Source organism: Wasmannia auropunctata, unplaced genomic scaffold, assembly GCF_000956235.1.
Source record: "Wasmannia auropunctata unplaced genomic scaffold, wasmannia.A_1.0 LD336101.1, whole genome shotgun sequence".
Taxonomy (NCBI): Eukaryota; Metazoa; Arthropoda; class Insecta; order Hymenoptera; family Formicidae; genus Wasmannia; species Wasmannia auropunctata.
This window is the reverse complement of record NW_012026789.1, coordinates 1,400,502-1,418,242: the sequence shown is the minus strand read 5'-3', so window position 1 is coordinate 1,418,242 and position 17,741 is coordinate 1,400,502. Positions and strand designations below refer to the sequence as shown.

Genomic DNA, 17,741 nt, shown 5'->3' with positions numbered 1-17,741 from the left:
TTAGATTTAATTAATTAACTCTTTTATCTTTTTCGAGTCCGAAAAGGGTAGAAAGGTAAGTCATATCGAGATTAAAGTGACTCCACATTAGTACAAGTGGACGTGAGAACCACCATATGAAACTTTCCAAGCTTACCGAGTGAAGTCAAGTTACACAGCGTTTCTTTTACAAAGTTCACCGCTGGTGGTGCGGAGTTTATACTTGTGAATGTGGTGCTCGTCGTTCGGAAAATGCAATTATTATCTGCTCTCGTACGAAACGTGAGGAAAAAAAAATCGCTCGTTCAAACGAACTCGACTGTCGAGTCTCGCTGCGTCAGTCGAGAATCGAGAATCGAAGACCTCGACTCACACCTCGCCTCCGGATGCGCCTCTTCAACGTTCCACCAACGTTGTTATCGCGTTGACTGTCATTCGCGCGGATGTTGAATTTTACGAGTAAAATCTCTCAATTTCCCCGTCCGCGTATTTCGAAGAGATCGTGTTTTTTTTTTTCGAGTCCGGATCTCCGCAGGATTTTGCAAGCATCGGGAGAGAGAGAGAGAGAGAGAGAGAGAAAAGGAGAAAAAACGTACGTTAAAACACAACAAGTTTTCTCGAGTCCTGCAATTTTCGTGAAACGTGGAGTAGCGCACTGTTACCAGCGGTATGGTAGAACGGTAGCCAATAGCAGCGATAGTGCGGTAGTCGTTAATTATTTATCGGTGTTCACCGCCGGAGTCCTTTCCTCGCGAAGGGCGCCTCGGCATCGACGCGAAATCCCCGCGCGTCGATCGACGGCGGGCTCTCTCGCGGTACCGATCACGGATATATCGATCGCAGGCGGGAAAACGCCCGCGATCTCTCTCTCCCTCTCTGTCCCCGTCTGTTTCGTTTCTCGTGCCGTTTATATTACATCGCGCGGTGCTGTGGATATTCCGACCGGCACGTACTACGGCGCGGCGCGGCGCGGCGGCGGCGGCGATGCGCTTTCACAACGGGCGATTGTTCTTAAAGACGTGTCATCCCGTCCCGCTCGCGCCGCTCGGGGGGCCCCCCCGGTTAGAGCCGAGCAAAAGACACGCGGGCGACGACGCGGCGCGGCAGCGGCGGCAGAGGGACGGACGAGGAGTGCGGGAGGCAAGGAGAAGGAGGAGAAGAAGGAGGTATTTAGAGGCGATCATCCGTCCGTGGACGCGTGCGCGAGAGAGCCGATGAGAAGCAGAAAGTCACGTCCGCTGTAATCTTCGATAGACTGTTCTCTGTAGGTCATAACGCGCCGCGAGACTACGTATTAACACCTCCACCGTCCGCGGGACTTCCGTGGGTCACCGGGGTCGAGACGTCCCCCCGCGGTACGAGGAGGCTTAACGCGGCGAGCATTCCATCCCCGTTGCGGTGCGGTGCGGATCGCGTCTTAGATTGCACCTTGCGAATTCCCTCCTGTGAATGCCACCTGTAGTCTTCCCGTAGCGTTTTACCTGTTTCGCGGTGATGCGCGAGATGGATAAAATGGAGCAACGTGAAGCCCCGCGCGCTATCGCGCGCGTAGGATCTGAAAGATGACATTGAGCAATGATGACGCTGGTTGCTTGAGGGTCACGCGTGATAATAATAATAAAATCGGATAGATACTATTCAAATATCGTTCACGATTGCCGGCCTCGTCTGCAGTTCCTTATATTTTATAGCCGTTGATAATATATACTATTTGGTATACGGCACTTCTTTTCACAACGGGAGAAATACCATCCTGTTTAATGTAGCAATTTACATAATCTTTACAGGTCAAATATTTCTGACTAGTGGACCTATTAACGTCTGCATGAAGGCAACATATTTCGGTGAAATAATTCGGTGTTTCAAGTAGCATTTACTTTTTGTAGTCGTTTATTTCACGTAAATTTGTTTGCAATACAATACGTTGTGGAAAATATATTAGAAGCAATCGTAGAGAGTGTGGTAGACATAAAAATACAATGACATTGAGAAGCGATCGTTTTCCATACGTAAACGCTGCGCGTACGAAACGCTCTGCTATCGAAAAATCGTATAATTATGCGGCTTGCGTTTAGCCGCAGATATTGGAACGTAAATTACACGAGCAGCGGGATTCATATCGTCCTCGCTCTCGATTGTCCGCGATCTTTTTTGGCTTTTCGAAAACAAAAGCCGCGGCGAACGCGTATGTGCGTGCGTACGCGCGCGCGCCTTTTTGTTTGCCGAGCCACGCATCCTCGTGCGGCACGTACGCTTTTATCGATAAGCGTGTTACTCGAACGCCGCCTCGTAATCTCCGACGTGCGACCTTAATTATTCGCGCTCGCTGAGTAATATTGCGACTTATTCCTATTTCGCTGACACCGGCGCGAACGCTCTAATCGCCTTTACATCGCCCTGCCATGTATAATTTAATCTGGTTCCGGTCAATTTTGCTTACAAATTTGCCATTTATATTCCGAGCTTGATTCCGCGAGATATACGTACGTACAGCGATGTTGATAATTGTGTTTTACTTGGTTATTCCAAAAATTTTAATCCTGCATATTTTTGTCATCAAATATACAAGCAATTGATCTATCCAGAAATTTGATTAAACCATTTTTTTTTTCACCGGAAAGAAGGACGTATCGTTAATTCGCTGCCGAACAAATATATCTCAGCCGCGACGAGAATAATGTTGTTATTTATAACCTTTTCAGTCTCTCTCGTTTCCTTTATCGCGCACACATATTTCGTTCACGAATTTATCAAACGGTCGCGCACACATATTTCGTTCACGAATTTATCAAACGGTCGCGTGACTTGGTTATTCGGAGGAAAAGATTCTGTATTTCTTTCGACGATAATAGCGACATTGTCACCGACGCTTGTTATCGGTCGACGTGACACCGAGCGAGCATGGGTGAAAACTCGACGAAATGGGAACGGATACTAAAAAAAAAACATTGATATTATTTCGTGAATATTTCATTACGATGTAACCGACATTACGATGTACGACGAATATGCCTGTAAATACTTTGACGGCGAGCGAGAATTTTCGGAGAGAATCGTTAAACAATTACGTGGATTAAGTCGGAGTAATGAGCGAAATGATTGTTCATCGCCTTCGAAATTGCCCTAGCAGTTCGATATATCGAGCCGTAACTATATACACGAAGAAAACTGCACACGACCGGATTGAACCTGTGCATCAGAACCGGATTTGAATTATTTGTGGATGAACCTCGAGGGGAGGAAAAGTAAAACCGCGCGGTTTTAACGTTCGGGGGGGTAGTAGAGGTAATTTATTGATACTCGTCTCATAAAGTATCTTTGCCGGCTTCGGTATCGCAAAGTGTATCGGAGCAGGCATTCGCGCGCCGAGACCGGGGCGATAATCTCGGCAATATTAAATACGCAGTATTCTCCGTAGCTCGACTATCTAATCGTCCTCGGTATGACTGACAGAGAGTCTTGCGCCGACTCGCCGCACCGTTTGTACCGCGGACGCGCGGATAAATTTCCATACGGATAATTTCCCAAAGTAGACTCGCGCGCAGCGTTCCTCCGCGCGATCGTAAACTTCAAGTATTTATGCCCGTTTGCGGTAGCGCTGTCAATATAGAGGCAGCAGGTTACACTTTATACATTAAAGATTAATTAACGCAACAAATCTTCTCGAAATATTGTTTTCCGAGAAGCGCAGTTACGGGAGGTGTTGATGAATAGCTTTTTAATATATCTCTCGCAGGAGGAGAAAAAAAAGGAGAAAGCGTAAGAATGATAAATTGTTTTCCAAGTGCAGCGGTAATGCCAGATATGAGCGAGATAATTGAAAAGCCGCGTATATTGGTGCGCGATTGCGATCTTTTTGAAGGCCCGCAAAGAGCGCATATGTGTGGCACTAAAGTTAAATAATGTATAACGACTGTATGGAACTCGGTGAAATAAATTGAACGTCGCTCGCCGAATTCTTAAACTATAATGCTATTGAAAATAAAAAGTGAAAAAAAGATTTCGATACAATCTCGCGACGAGATCGGAACGCGAATATGCGTATCCACTCGTTCGTGTGATAAGCGATCGACGAATGCACGGAGGGGAGGACAGGGACGGGGGTGCAGCCGACTCTATCGTTTGCTTTGAGGGAAGCCAAAACTATGTCAGGATCCCTTGACATTTGTGTGTCGCCGCTTCAGCAGCGGCGACCTTGCCCAGGCTTGGCTCTTTTTTCCCCCCCGGTTTTATTATCCGCCCCACATTCGCGCGTAGGCGTTATGGCAACGCAATCGATTCGCAGTAAATTTCGATAACGGCAAGATGGTGTAGCGCGGCCCGTTATCGAGAAATTAGCAACCTCGGTACGGAAAAAAAAGGAGAACGCGACAGAAAGAGGAGCACTATCTAAATCTAATTTCCGATAATTAGAAGCCACTTAATGCGGAGGCGTAGCGTATAGGAAGCGTAGGAAAAAACGCAAAGTGTATATCCTCCATCGACAATCGCATGGTTTATCGACGCGTTTTAATGACGTTGGTCATAAATGTAATATGTGCACCCACTATTAAATCATCTTCGCGTGTAATGTATACTTGGCTAATGGACAATGCCTGTTACCCATGCATTTCCTTCTTTTTTTTTATGAAATTGATTTTTTTTCACCGAAACGATGTTTAATTTTTAATTATCGAAAGGTGCCGTTTTCCATTATTAGATAAATGTCATATAGAAGAAGACAAATGAAATACTCATTAAAATAAAATTCATGTGCGTGGAATGAATTTTTCATTCAAGAAAGTTTTACAGTTAACATATAACTTTCCTTGTCAAAGATTTGTTAGATTTCTGTGTTAATTCGTCATATGTGATCAAGCCGTCTCTTTCGAAATCTTGTAATGAAATTCACATGGGGAATTCTGGGCATTAAAATTCGATACGGTACATGACGTACATGTGCCGCCCAGTATATAATTCATGGGCTGTGCGCATACAATCCCGCTTTTTGCCGCGGCAGCTACCAGCAGCAGCCGCTTCTGCGATCGTCGGCAAGCTTTCACCTAAGGCTGGCGCGTAGACGGATCTACGAGAGCGGGAGGGACATTTACCGCGAATGCCTCGTGTGCGTCGCACGAGCGCATACTACGCGCGGGAAGAAGGAGGAGAGACAAGCGCGGCGAGTCGCGCGCGGGCGCGGTCCGCGCGCATTTATTGCGCGCCGCGGCGCGCCGAAGCGGTTTCGTTTTAAAAGCCTTCTAATCTCGATACACCGAGGCACCACGCCGCCACGCCGCGCACGCACACCAGTATCAGAAATAGGTTTGTTTAAAATAAGCGTACACATTCTCTCTCTCGGCGCGGCGCGTACGGCCGAGCTACCCCAGGGACGTATCGGTTCTCCGCGCGCGAGTTCTGAGGAACGCGCGTTTTCAAACACACGCGTTCGGCGCATTTATCACAACGGAATCGCTTCCCGCGCACCATTTCTCGCCGTAACGCCGCGTGAGATTCGGCACATTCCTGCATTATGTAATTTATTGTCAGCCAACGACGCCGATTCGGTCCGCGAAGAAATCACGCACTCGATTCGCGGAGGGGGAGAGAAGAAATTCACGCGAAATTGTTGAAGCTGGTTTAGAAATCCGATCTCGCATGCACGAGACTCTCTCTGATAAACCAATGACTAAGCGTACCGTGTTCTCCGTTCTATTAAAGCATGCCGCTCGATTGCACGGTTGAAACAATTCCAGTAATGTCGCGCAGTTACATTCCTCTCGCGCGCGAGTGATGTCTATCCGTTTCGCAGGTTACGCTCTATCAATAGATTCTCGTCGATTATCTTATGGCATGGCGCACGCGCGCGCGCGCACTGCGTCGCACAGGTAAATGATTTTAAATCGATCTTGCATGGCGACATAACGATCGCGCACCAGACAAACTGTACATAAACAGATCTCGCGATTAAAACTGCATCGCAGGAATACGCGCGCTGGTCTCTACTCCGGCCTTCTCGTTTTCGTCGCGGTGAATGCGTCTATCGGCGGCGCAAGCTCGTGTGTCGATCTGACGTAATTTCAGAATATAATGCCGTATAGTTTCATGTGGTTTGCACAGGCCGCGAGCAACAACAAGAAGACCATTTCCGCATACGGGAAGGGACGGTGGCAATGAGCGCCGGATGCTGACAGATAATACAGGGCACTTGTGACAATATAGCGATATCGGCTGATACCTAATGGTCCAGAGAGAAAGAAAGACAGAGAAAGAGAGAGGAAACGATGAAGGTCGAGAGAAGGAGGAATTGAGTCATGCGTGTATAAAAATGAAACAAATTCTTTTAGCAGAAGCAAGAAGTTTTTTTAAAACGTTTTTTTAAAGCGAGGACGCGAAGCAAAGACATATCCTTACGGAATAATCCTTTGCCTTCACGAATAATTTTAAAATGTTTTGTAAATAGATACAATAATACTTTTATCATCGACAAAAATGGGAATTGATTAAAAAAATATGTATCGTAATTTTTCGAAATTTTTCAATTTATACATACATCATAGCTTGATTGACTGCCATTCTTGGCATTCAAGATTGAAGATTGCATTAAACAACGTTCGTAACAAAGCGTTTGCTGAGAATTTTGTTGAGGAAGAATCAACTGTAGAAATCCATGTATATAAAAAAATCTGTCGTATCATATCTCGCGATACGCCCGATACGTTTTACTTTGACATCTCCAATCTCTAATTATATCCGCGTGTTTTGTAAGATTATCGTCTAAGACATCTGAATTGCGCGAGGCGAAGCGCCAGAGTTAATGGTCCGCGGCGCTCATAAAAGCGTACGCTAAACAAGCGGGGTGGGACGGAGCTATTTACTAAATTGGCAAATATCATTGAGTCAGGAATATCGTCACCTTTTGATTGCGCACTCCACGCTTGCTCGCGCGCGGGGCGAGTGTACTTATTTGTCAAGGACGAGGCGGCGGAGACGCCTCGGAAACTGACGGAGGAATTATGTCAAAGCGGCCGGCGCGGCGCATGCATTTTACCTTGGCGCGTTGGCACGTAGAAAATCGCGAACGTATTTTTTACTCGCCACTCGTATTCCTGATCGTGACGTCACCTACCGATCGCCAGTCGTCGAGTTACAAGCTTTTTCTCCAAGTCTCGGCGATAATCGAAAAATCAAGCCGATCCTTGATTCTCCCCGCCAATATATGCGCAGTGCAATTTCTCCGCAGAAAATTTCTCTCTCCTCGACTTCAACGACGTGCTCTTTGATCAGCTTAGATTTTTTTTTAATTGATGTCAGCGTTTATGTAATTACATAAAAAATATAAGTAATCGACTAACAGAGAATCTGAATTAATTAGAAGAAATTACTCTTGTAAAATCTTGCCGGAAGGGAATTGTTTTGTGAACAGCAGAAAATATCATCATTTTTGATGACAGATTTTTTTGATGAATAAATAACGCGGTTCGCGAGAAAGAATGTCGTAGCTCACAAGATAAGAGACTTTTTTTTTATATGTATGCTATCAATTAACATAGTCCTTCGAAACTCTCGTGACAAATTTCGCTTCGGCGAAATATCGCCGTAATACGTGAAATGTATAAAGAAATATTTAAAACAAGGTCCATCTCCGGTATAGGAAAAAAAAATTTTGTCATATTTGTCGAGTTTCGATCTTCGTGCTGTTGCGTCGCACGGTCCTCGCAAAGAACTTTGATTCTCTCGGCTATTCGGCTACACTATGATATATTCGAGGTACATAAAATCTTGATGGGGATTGTCACTCATTCCGTAGGTTGCTTGCGCAAACTGTGGACATACGCGATCGTCGAAATTCGCTGGTTCGGCTTGTGAAACGCTTATTTGTCGACTATCGAGAGAGGAGGGCGTCCCGCGGTAAGCAGCCTTCGAACGTTTTATTCTCGCACGCGCGCTCAAGGTGAGGTGTAATTAAACTTTCATAATTGTCCGTTGCATAATGAGGACGAGACTGCCGAGAGAGACTCGTCCACCGTTCGCATCGCACTTTGAATCCGAATCGACAGCTGCCGGCTGGCTGTCGCCGCGGCGGTTGGCAACTTCGCGCTGCGCAAATCCTTTTTTTCGCGTGCTTTTTAGACCTGGAAATAGAAAAACCAGACGTAATAAATAGGAAATGAAATATTGCATTAGCAAATCCTTAAGAAACACGCCAAGACCCGAGAAAACCAATCAGAAAACAGACGCGGTCGAAGCTCGGTCATTCCTTACATTATTAGCGATTTTTTTTCTGGCGGGATAAAATATCGGCATTTTGAAATTCGTTTTATGCGTATTTCATGTGCATTCGTACGCAATCCGATTACTAATAAATTACTGAACTTTTTTTTTCTTAGTTTACGTAGTTTGTATAATTTAATGTGAAAGAGAGCTATATACAAGCAATACGTTAAATAACATCGTTATTTATCACGATTTAAGTTTATTATTAAGCCAAGTATTGTTAATTTTTGTCCCTTAAAATACGTCGTGATACGAGCGGGTGATTTCTACCTCTACAATTGCCTGCAAAGAGAAATTATGGAGTCAAAAACGGATTTGGATACACTATTGATCGTGTACGACCATAAATAACAATTGCACTATTTGTTCGCGTATTCGTTCGATGTTTCACCAGAGTTCGTATTCGATTACCGGCGAAATTGGCCGCCGGTCGATCGTTTATATCAATCGTTATGAAATTAAATCGCTTGCAATTGATACCGCGTGCGTTTTATCGGCCAACAGGTAGCAAATGTTGATCCGCGCGCTCGGTTTGCGTCCTAAAATAAAATCTACACAATCTACACAAACATACGAAATATATCGGGGAGAATGTGTTAATTAATCAGACGGCGATCGCGCATCCGCGCGGCGCCGGTTAACTCTATCGGCTGTCATTCGACGTCGCGTATATATTAAGCGCACGTCGTCCCGCGTGCCCGCGCCGTGTTACAGTTTAAAGCGTCGATCGGCGCGGCGCACGTCGCGTATAAGCCGCGCCGAAGGTAAGATATAAAATTCAGCGCGATAAGAGCTCGGCTGGAAGGTCGACGATTCGACGTTTTTAACAAGCGAAGAATAATATTATCATATGATTTTACACACAATGCTTTGGTAGGTAAGCGTTACCCGCGAGCTCCCAGACTTAAACTTTCATCGTCGAGTCTTATCGACGAGGGTAGAACACATTTGAAAAAAAATGTAATCGAACGCAAGAATTAAATTGAATTACCTAAGAATCTGTAATAAAATTGAATGATAAAAAAAACTTTCATTGATAAATATTTTTCAATTTATGTGTACATTTCGTTTTTTTTGTTTTCAAATTTATTATGTGAAAGTTAAAAAAAACTATGTCATAAAATATTAATGTTATGTATTTGTGTACATTTGAACCAATTTTTTAAAATAATCTTTTATTTGACAATTTTACTTAAAGTTATGATAAAGTCTTTATCGAGCGTTTTAATTAATTTACCTGGAAGTGTTGTACTTATCTATTCACTATTATAAAATTAGAATTGCTATGTTATCTCACATTTTATTGCTGTTAATAACCCAGTTTTATATAAGAGCATTAAAGAAGAACATACATCGGTACAGACGTGATAAATTAATAAATCTAATATCTTTCTAGTGTTGCTTATAAAAAATTATAACATTTTTCAAGAATTATAAAAATACAAACAAGACGAGAGGAAAATACACATTCTGTATATCTGTATCATACGTATATATATAATTTCAAGGATTTTGTTTTTTTCATCAAATACCTTTATAATTTACATTTTACCGAATGACACGAAATTTCTGCAGAAAAATTGGAAAAATTTGCCGAGGTTGGCTACTTTGCGGCAGCGCGCCGAATGCTCGGGGAAAGAGGACCGGAGCGAAAGAGGAGGAGGAGGAGGAAGAGGAGGAGGAGGGAGAAAAAACGCGACAATCGAGAACGGGACGCGTCGATTAGCTCGAGGCGATCGCGCGTGGCAAGGACGCGTCTCACGTTACTACCGCGCGAAGGCTCTAAACCATCGGCTGTCATTCGCGCCTTGTACATTAACCGCTCGTTTCTACGGTGCGCGCGCGCGTGCGCGTGCGTGCGTGCGTACGTACGTACGTCGGTGCGTGCGTGCGCGCCACTGTCGTGCCGCGCGGTAATCGGCCGATTATAACTTGCGCGACCCAACTTTCTATACGATACGGACGGATTCTCGATAGAAATCCACTACGCGTTATACACACTTGCCGTATAGAAATTTCACTGGAGCGCGGCTGAGGGTCGGCTTTACGAGCGCGCTTCGATGTTAATGTTTCGTCGGGGAAGATCACTCCGCGCGGCGATTTGCGGAAACGGCGTGTGTAACGTCACTTTTCTTCTTCCGCTTCTATACGACGCGCGCTCCCGATACGGACTTCGCGTTATACACGCGTCGAATTATATAGCCAATTAGCTCCGTTCGACATAGCCAATTAGATAAGAGAAACACGGCGGATCGGTAACATTTTCCTTTCACTGCGAGGAAAATAATCGTTATCGTGTCACCGGGATGCACTTTCCAAGAGTTCCAGTTAATAAAGTTTAGCGCTTTCTTCTGCATTTTGTTTGTATCGCGCGTATCGCCGCCGTGGAAATAGCAGTGCTATTTCACGGAGATATCGCTGCTGCCGCAATATGCAGTTTTACAAAACAGGAATAGGTAAAATTATATTGTAATATACATATACATACATATTATAAAACTATACCGTAATGATCTCCGTATCTAAAATTAGAAGACTAGTTTCTCCAGCAAGATTCCATTGATAATTTTTAATTTCAAATGTTTTTCCGTATCTATCTGTTTTTGCTACGCCACTGCTCGGAGCTCAGTGCGCAATTGCCAATCACTTTTCATAGGATCCTCGGATCGATCGTGTCTCTGTACGCGTTTAACCGAACGTACGTTCACTTTGTACAAGTTGCACTAAGCACGAGAGTTACTTTTACGGAAACTTCACGTCAAACTTTTATTCCTCGTGCTTTCGCCGCTGAAATCAACAAGAGTACCTTTTTCATTCGTTACTTTCGAAATACGAATTTTAAAAAATTAAAAAGTTTCATGTAAAACATTTTTCCTCAAAGCTTAATTTTGTAGTTTATAATTTATACAAAATTTATTTTACTTATTTTTTAGGAAATTGCAGCGTGGACAACCCATAATTATATCTTTATAAATTCAAATCTTAATCTTCACGAAATTTCTCTTTTTGAAGAGTAAGAGCGCAAGAGAAGTTGTCGATATCGATAATATCTTAATGCTTTAAACTACCAAGGCATTGTACTCGTATATACAATAAGAATCTATTATTCGTTTTACGTACAACGCGTTCCAATAAAGCGAAAAAAAGGAGATACAGCTTCAAGAATTTTTTCCTTTCGAATAAATATGTTAATAAAGTCCGACCTTGCGAGGTCATTTCCTTAACCGCGTTATCCGCGCGCGGCGGTCAGTTTAACCCTGACATAGATAAAATCATCGCGCACGTTACAGCTTCGAACTAGGTATATTAAAAGTTTTCTTGCGCGTTTTATGCCACGTCCTTTTTACCATAACCGTCAGCGGGCTAAACGACGTTATTTCGGTGCCGCCGCGTTAACTTATAGGCTCTAAGCGCACACATTCTCTCTGTCTCTCTCTCTTACTTCCTTGTTTTCCAGACCTCTATATATACACACGATGAAACTATAAATGGACGACGAAGAAAGTATGCGTCTCTCCAGTTGTACTCTCGGGGGGCTTAGTCACCGATCTCGCTCGCTTGATCTCTCTCCGCTAACAAGATCGCCGTACGTTGAGATCACCGTCTCGCCGATTTCTATATATGCGGCCGATTTTTCGACGATATATTCCCACCGGCCTTCGTCAGATATATTTATATCTCGCGCGTTAACTTTTTGCCGTCTGATATATAAATTCTGATAATACGAAAACAATCGCATTTTTTCGCTAATGTTCTTTTTTTACAGAACGCGCGTAAATCACCTTGACCAAATTTGTTATTATTATTCTTTAACTTATTATTTTAAAAATTAAATTATTATTAATCTTTAACTTATTACTTTTGATATTTCTCGCCGAGAGTTACCTCACAATTTTTCTTAGCTCGCATAACGAAGAGAGATTCGCGACATGCATCAGTCCACGATTTCTTTTTTTCACAATTCGTGACATGGCAAAATTACAGTATCTACTTTTGTAAAAAAAAAAGGAAAAGAAAGAGTTTTACGTTTTACGATTGAATAAATAAAAAAGGATAAGATGTGAATGGGAAGAATTTTACGAAATTTACCTTTGAAGAAGCTCTTCATAAACTCCTTAAGAGTAAGATTTAAGAGAAACCGAAAGTCGCATTCGACATCGTTTTCGCAACAATCTACAATGTTGCGAGCCGCGTTACGTGGGAGAGCGCGCGCGACAGATCGCCGGGGCCCGGCGATCTCCAGGGGCCATCGTCTTTATCTCATCGTCCAGGATACCACACGGCGGTGTATAGCGCAGCCGCGGCTGCGGATCGGGTGATATTTATGTAACGGTCAAAGGGGTTAAGCGTTCTGGGAAAGTTTCCAGAGCAACGATTGGCCGGCGGCTTCCGTGATTTCGTCACCCGCCAATCAACGCCCTGAAACAACTTTCTCCGAATCCTGACAGGACAGACCTTCTCCGCGGCGCTCCATTATTTGCATAAATGCAACCGGCGCGCTCTGTGTGTTGGTCGCGCCGAATGCGAGCGTGCCGGCAAAGAGATGCCTTCTGTCTCGGTGTCGCGTCGCCGTGCCGATCTACCATCTCTCGGTCGAAAGATCGACCGTTCGGTCTTTCGAGGATGCATTTCAATTTCTAATTGTCGCACGTGGGATGTCCGTCCTTCAAACGCCGCTGTCAGCCACCGATCCTTCAACGAGACCTATTTTTCTTTTCAGCGAAAGCTTGACAGATTATTATTATTGTTGTAACTTTCTAATTTTCCATATCGGCCGTTTCTTCAATTAAATCGCGGACTTTACATGCGTCTTAGAACGAGCTCCGTCCTATACTGATTGAGAAATGCGACTCTGATAATCTACGCTTTAATTACAAAATTCTCTTTCTATTTCGGTCCTTATTGAATTGAAAGGTTTACTTTAAAAAATTATGCGTTGATCTCGAAGTTCGAATTGTCGTGTTTAATTTCTTCGGATACGAATATTTTTGATATTGCAGATTAATTGCGTCAGAGACACGTGAATTAATTATCGGTGAAGTCTTTTTCTTTCTCGCGCTCGATGCCGTGCGTGCGCAATTCCACGCGCAACGACAGTTTCAACCTTGAGGCGGATTTCGACATATTCATACATATTCGTACATATGCAAGCAAACAAAAGACAGAGGTTTCGGGCGCGGATGTTACGCCACGATTGAATCACTGATAAAAACTTCTTCGTCTTACTCGATATTTGACGATAAAAGTAGCGTGGAATGAAAAACAGTGTAAAAATATTTCGCGCGAACATACGCACGCTTATTGACGTAGTGCCGAAGCTGTTGTCGAGGAAGATACATATCGTATTCACGTCAAAATATTTCTTTCTGAACGCGAGCCCGCAGGATCACGGTGAGATTTTAGTGATAAGCTCTGGCGCCTTTCCTAAAGTGAGTTATGAGTTCGCGCTGTCGTATTTTGACTCACGAATCGGCGCAAAACTCACGAAACGATTTTTCGAGAACTTCAACCGGGCCTTCCGCGAACTCGCGAGGACACGTTCTCTCGTGATGCCGGAAGTTTTTCATGCGACTTTCGGCGTAAAATCGCCGCGAGGTTTCGTTAATGAAACGAAACGCTCGTTTTTTCTCGGTCTCACAATCAGATGCAGATAAAGCACGCGAGTGTATTTTCCGATCTTCCCGATATCACGTATCCGAAAGGACGTGGCGACGTGTCATGTAAATATACAGTGTTCGCGTTATGAATAGTAACGTGATATTTTTCGTCGATGAATGTATGGGATACGATTTGTTTCTTTAATGCTTTAAAACACTTCGGTGTTAAAAATCGACGATTTCCTTGCGATTTAATCGATGATAAAGAAAAATTTGTTCTAATTTAATTTGCGTCGTAAAACACCGTGCGCCGAGAACATGACAGACAATCGCGCTACGCGTGCAACGCAACGCCGGTCGATGTTTTACCGCATCATCGTGTCTGCTAGTCATAATTATTGGATACTGATAGTAGTATTGTTGCAGAATCGGACTGTGATCCTTATATAAGGTTGACATGATGTATACCGCGTCGTTGTATAATCTGTTTGTTCCCCCATTCGCTTCATTATGAATAACCAGCACCAGTTTTGTTTGGAACGAAGACATTTCAAAGCGTTGTAATATTTTTCCCGCCGGCGATTTTATCACGTATCCTGTTGTACGCTGGATTATAATTCGCTAAAACGAATACAGAAAAAATTATTATTGTAAGCAAAGTGCAGTCGCTAATTCAGTTACTTACGTATAATTGTAGTTATTAAAATTTTAGATAACAGATAATGATTAATATTATTTAATTAAAAAATTGGATAATTAAGTATATTTATTAAGTATAATATTTATAGATGTCTATTAAATAATAACTTTTACACACACACACACACACACACACACACACACACACACACACACACACACACACACACACACACACACAATAATATATATTTTTTATACACGTGTAAAAGTTACGGTCTTGCTTTTCCTTCTTGTGGAATGGAAAGGAAGGAAGTAACTGTACGTTTTACGTCTGCGGTTGCGTTTGGTAAGTTTTTGGCTTCTCCTATCTGTTACGAGCAGATGTTATTTCCGCTTTTACACGGGTATGGCCTTATGGGTCGCACGTGTTACCGTGAAGAATTTCGATCGTGTCAAAGCAGGGAAAGATATAGGGAAAGGTATTTCGTTTGCGGTAATAAAGTAATGAAATTCGAGTTCCTATCCGTGCAACTCTCAGTCTCTCCGTGCAGTCGCGTGAATTTAAACGTGCACGATAATTTTATTAAATTAATAAGCTAATAAAATATAATTAAAACGATATAAGTGTGAAAACCTCTTCAAGTGGCTTGCGATATTAGCGCTAATTCTGATTAATATCTATAATTAAATTGTATTTAAAGATATGAAAGATATAAAACTAAGTAAGGAAGTCATAAAATTGCGAATTATGAACTTATACTTACGTTGAAAGTTTGCAACATCGATTCTTTTCCATTTCTCAGAGGAGTATATCAGTTTTACTCCATAATGACAGTACAAGATTATTAATTCCATGGAATTCTAATCAACAGTCTTACGACGAAAATTTGCGAAATGAATAAGATGTGCGTATTCCATTAACGATGCGTTGATTATTTATTGAAGAACTAACGTCCTGCGTTTTGATTATTTATTGACAAAGCAACGCATCGCGCGCACACGTCGCGTTATGCACTATCACGTAGGTTGTAACATCCTGCAAAAATCTCTTGCGACTTTCCGCTTGGCATAAATTTTCTCGTGATGCGTGATGGAAAGCGCATAGCGATTAAAGGCCACCGATTGTGCCATCGATGCAGCAGCCACTGCGTATACCGACCTGACGGCTGATCCACGCGATTGAAACGATAAATTAATTATGCGAAGACGCTGTTCCGTCACTGATACACACCTGGCAATCCGAGAGATCCGCGTATTTTTATATGACAAATGTGCAAATAAGGCGTGCACGTACGCACATACACACGCACACGCGCGCGCGCGAGTGCACGCGATGACGATGTAGGAGACTTACATTCAAGGCGCTCTGTCGTGCGACCTTTTCGAGCGAGTCAGCGGGAAAAATCCATCCTCGCCACCTCGAAATGCCACGAGTATTTGTTGCGAATGACAGAATCTTCTCATAGCGCGAGGTTCGGCGAAGTATATAGAGAAATTACTCGTCGCGCGCGCGTCACCGATCGAGAATCGGGGGATAGAGGCTAGGCAATATATTGCGATATACTACTACGAGGACAATCTATATGTTATACGTATATCGATCTCCGCAGTTGTGCGCTAACAGCACATAGACGTCGCGTTGCGGGGCGCGCATTCGTTGAACTTAAGCTCCTACTTGGATTAACGATTAACTCTCGGATAACGATTTTCGATACGATGTAGTCCGAAGATATCGCGTCTCCCGATGTTCGGATATTCCGAAAGCGCTATTCGCTTCTGCACGACCGCGCGCCTGCTGCTAAGATATCCCCGATATGACATTCCGAGCAGAAGTTACTGCCATCAAAAATAGCCGCAGATATAGTTACATAAAATAGCATCTCTTTCCAGATTGCACAACTTAAAAAGCGTCGGTGCTCTAAGTCCTTGGAGCAACCCACGAAAGTGGAATATTACTTACTTTCGAAATCCTTCGTTATTTCTCTCTTCGTTATTCGTGATTATCTCCGCGATTATCTCTGCGATTATTATCCTTTGTTATTCGAATCTTTAATCAAACGTCATTATTTTTATCATTGTTTTAAAAAAATAATTTTCTTAGAACAAAGAGATAGATGTACTTCACATTTTCGGATATACTTTGATCTTGAGCGCCGAATCTTAGATAATTAGCGCGATTAGTCATCGAAATCCATTACGTCTGACTTATAATAAGAATTGCGACACTGCACTCAAGAAAAGGCGGCGGTATTTACCAATTTTCCTCATTTAGTTCGCTCCGCGTGTTTACGTTCGCGCGCACGTTCGATCGATATAGGAACGGCGCTGAAATCAAAGTTCCACCAATTTTCATTATGTCGTCCCGTACCGGCACACGCCGGTCTCGCACCAGATGCGCCGCTAACCCGATTACGAGTTTCGCGCTTCTCTCACGTAATGCTTCGAAGGTTTTGACCTACCTAGGACGATCGAAAAGCTGCATCGATCGCCGACGATCCGTTCGGATCGTCGAGAAAAAAATATTTACAGTAATAATAACCAGAGCTCATTCGATAATATTCGCGGTATACGCGGTGACTCGAACTCTTGGAGTTAAGAGTCTCTCTTCCTCTGTGCCGATGTTTTACAACTCCTGACTTGGAAGCGTCTCTCCGACACATCGATTAAAAGCGGCCACGTGACACTCAATCAACTTACCCGAGTACCTAAATACCTTAGGTACTTGTTTGTATCTAATATTTTGGGAGCGACCAACATGGATTGTTTGCGGCTTAGAAATCGAATAAAGGACGCAAGAGGCGGACTGATGGCATTGGTCGATTTAGTTGCGATATATTAAATGGTGACCTGCAGAATCAATCTCAATAAGTTGTATATAAAGTAGCCAACCAATTTTTTAAAATTAGGTACACTTGATATAGCGACACGTATCCGCACGCTATATATGTAGCTTCGAGGATGATAAATGCTCTATCGAGGTCGTTTAAAGCCACGGCCTATTAAGTCCACCTCAATGCACCTACACACGCGTAACGATCTGTGTCCACATCGCATCGCGATTTTCACGCCTAGTTTCACGATGCACAGGATGATATTTCTCTTTTCCGATCGCTATTTCGAAGTACGGGTCTATACAGTCCCCCTTGTATTCATATAATGATGTTTCTACATTCCTGAGGTTCCAGGCATTCTACATACAGAATTCTTTCCTCCTCCTTATTTACGTATTGATGTATAAATATCTTTTATATATTATGGCATTAATATATG

General features: G+C 43.1%; 2 protein-coding genes across 2 annotated transcripts in view; one reads left to right on the top strand and one right to left on the bottom strand.

Annotated features, from left to right (window-relative positions):
* Positions 1-17,741, top strand: part of LOC105458279 (zinc finger MIZ domain-containing protein 1) — a 35,835-nt gene that overhangs the window by 845 nt on the left and 17,249 nt on the right. The window lies entirely within an intron of this gene.
* On the bottom strand, positions 13,175-15,771 carry LOC105458266. The gene is made up of 2 exons (XM_011703442.1): positions 15,236-15,771; positions 13,175-14,450 (listed from the first exon to the last, which is right to left on the bottom strand). Exons 1-2 carry the CDS (start codon positions 15,251-15,253, stop codon positions 14,055-14,057), a joined length of 414 nt encoding a protein of 137 aa, XP_011701744.1. The 5' UTR covers positions 15,254-15,771; the 3' UTR covers positions 13,175-14,054.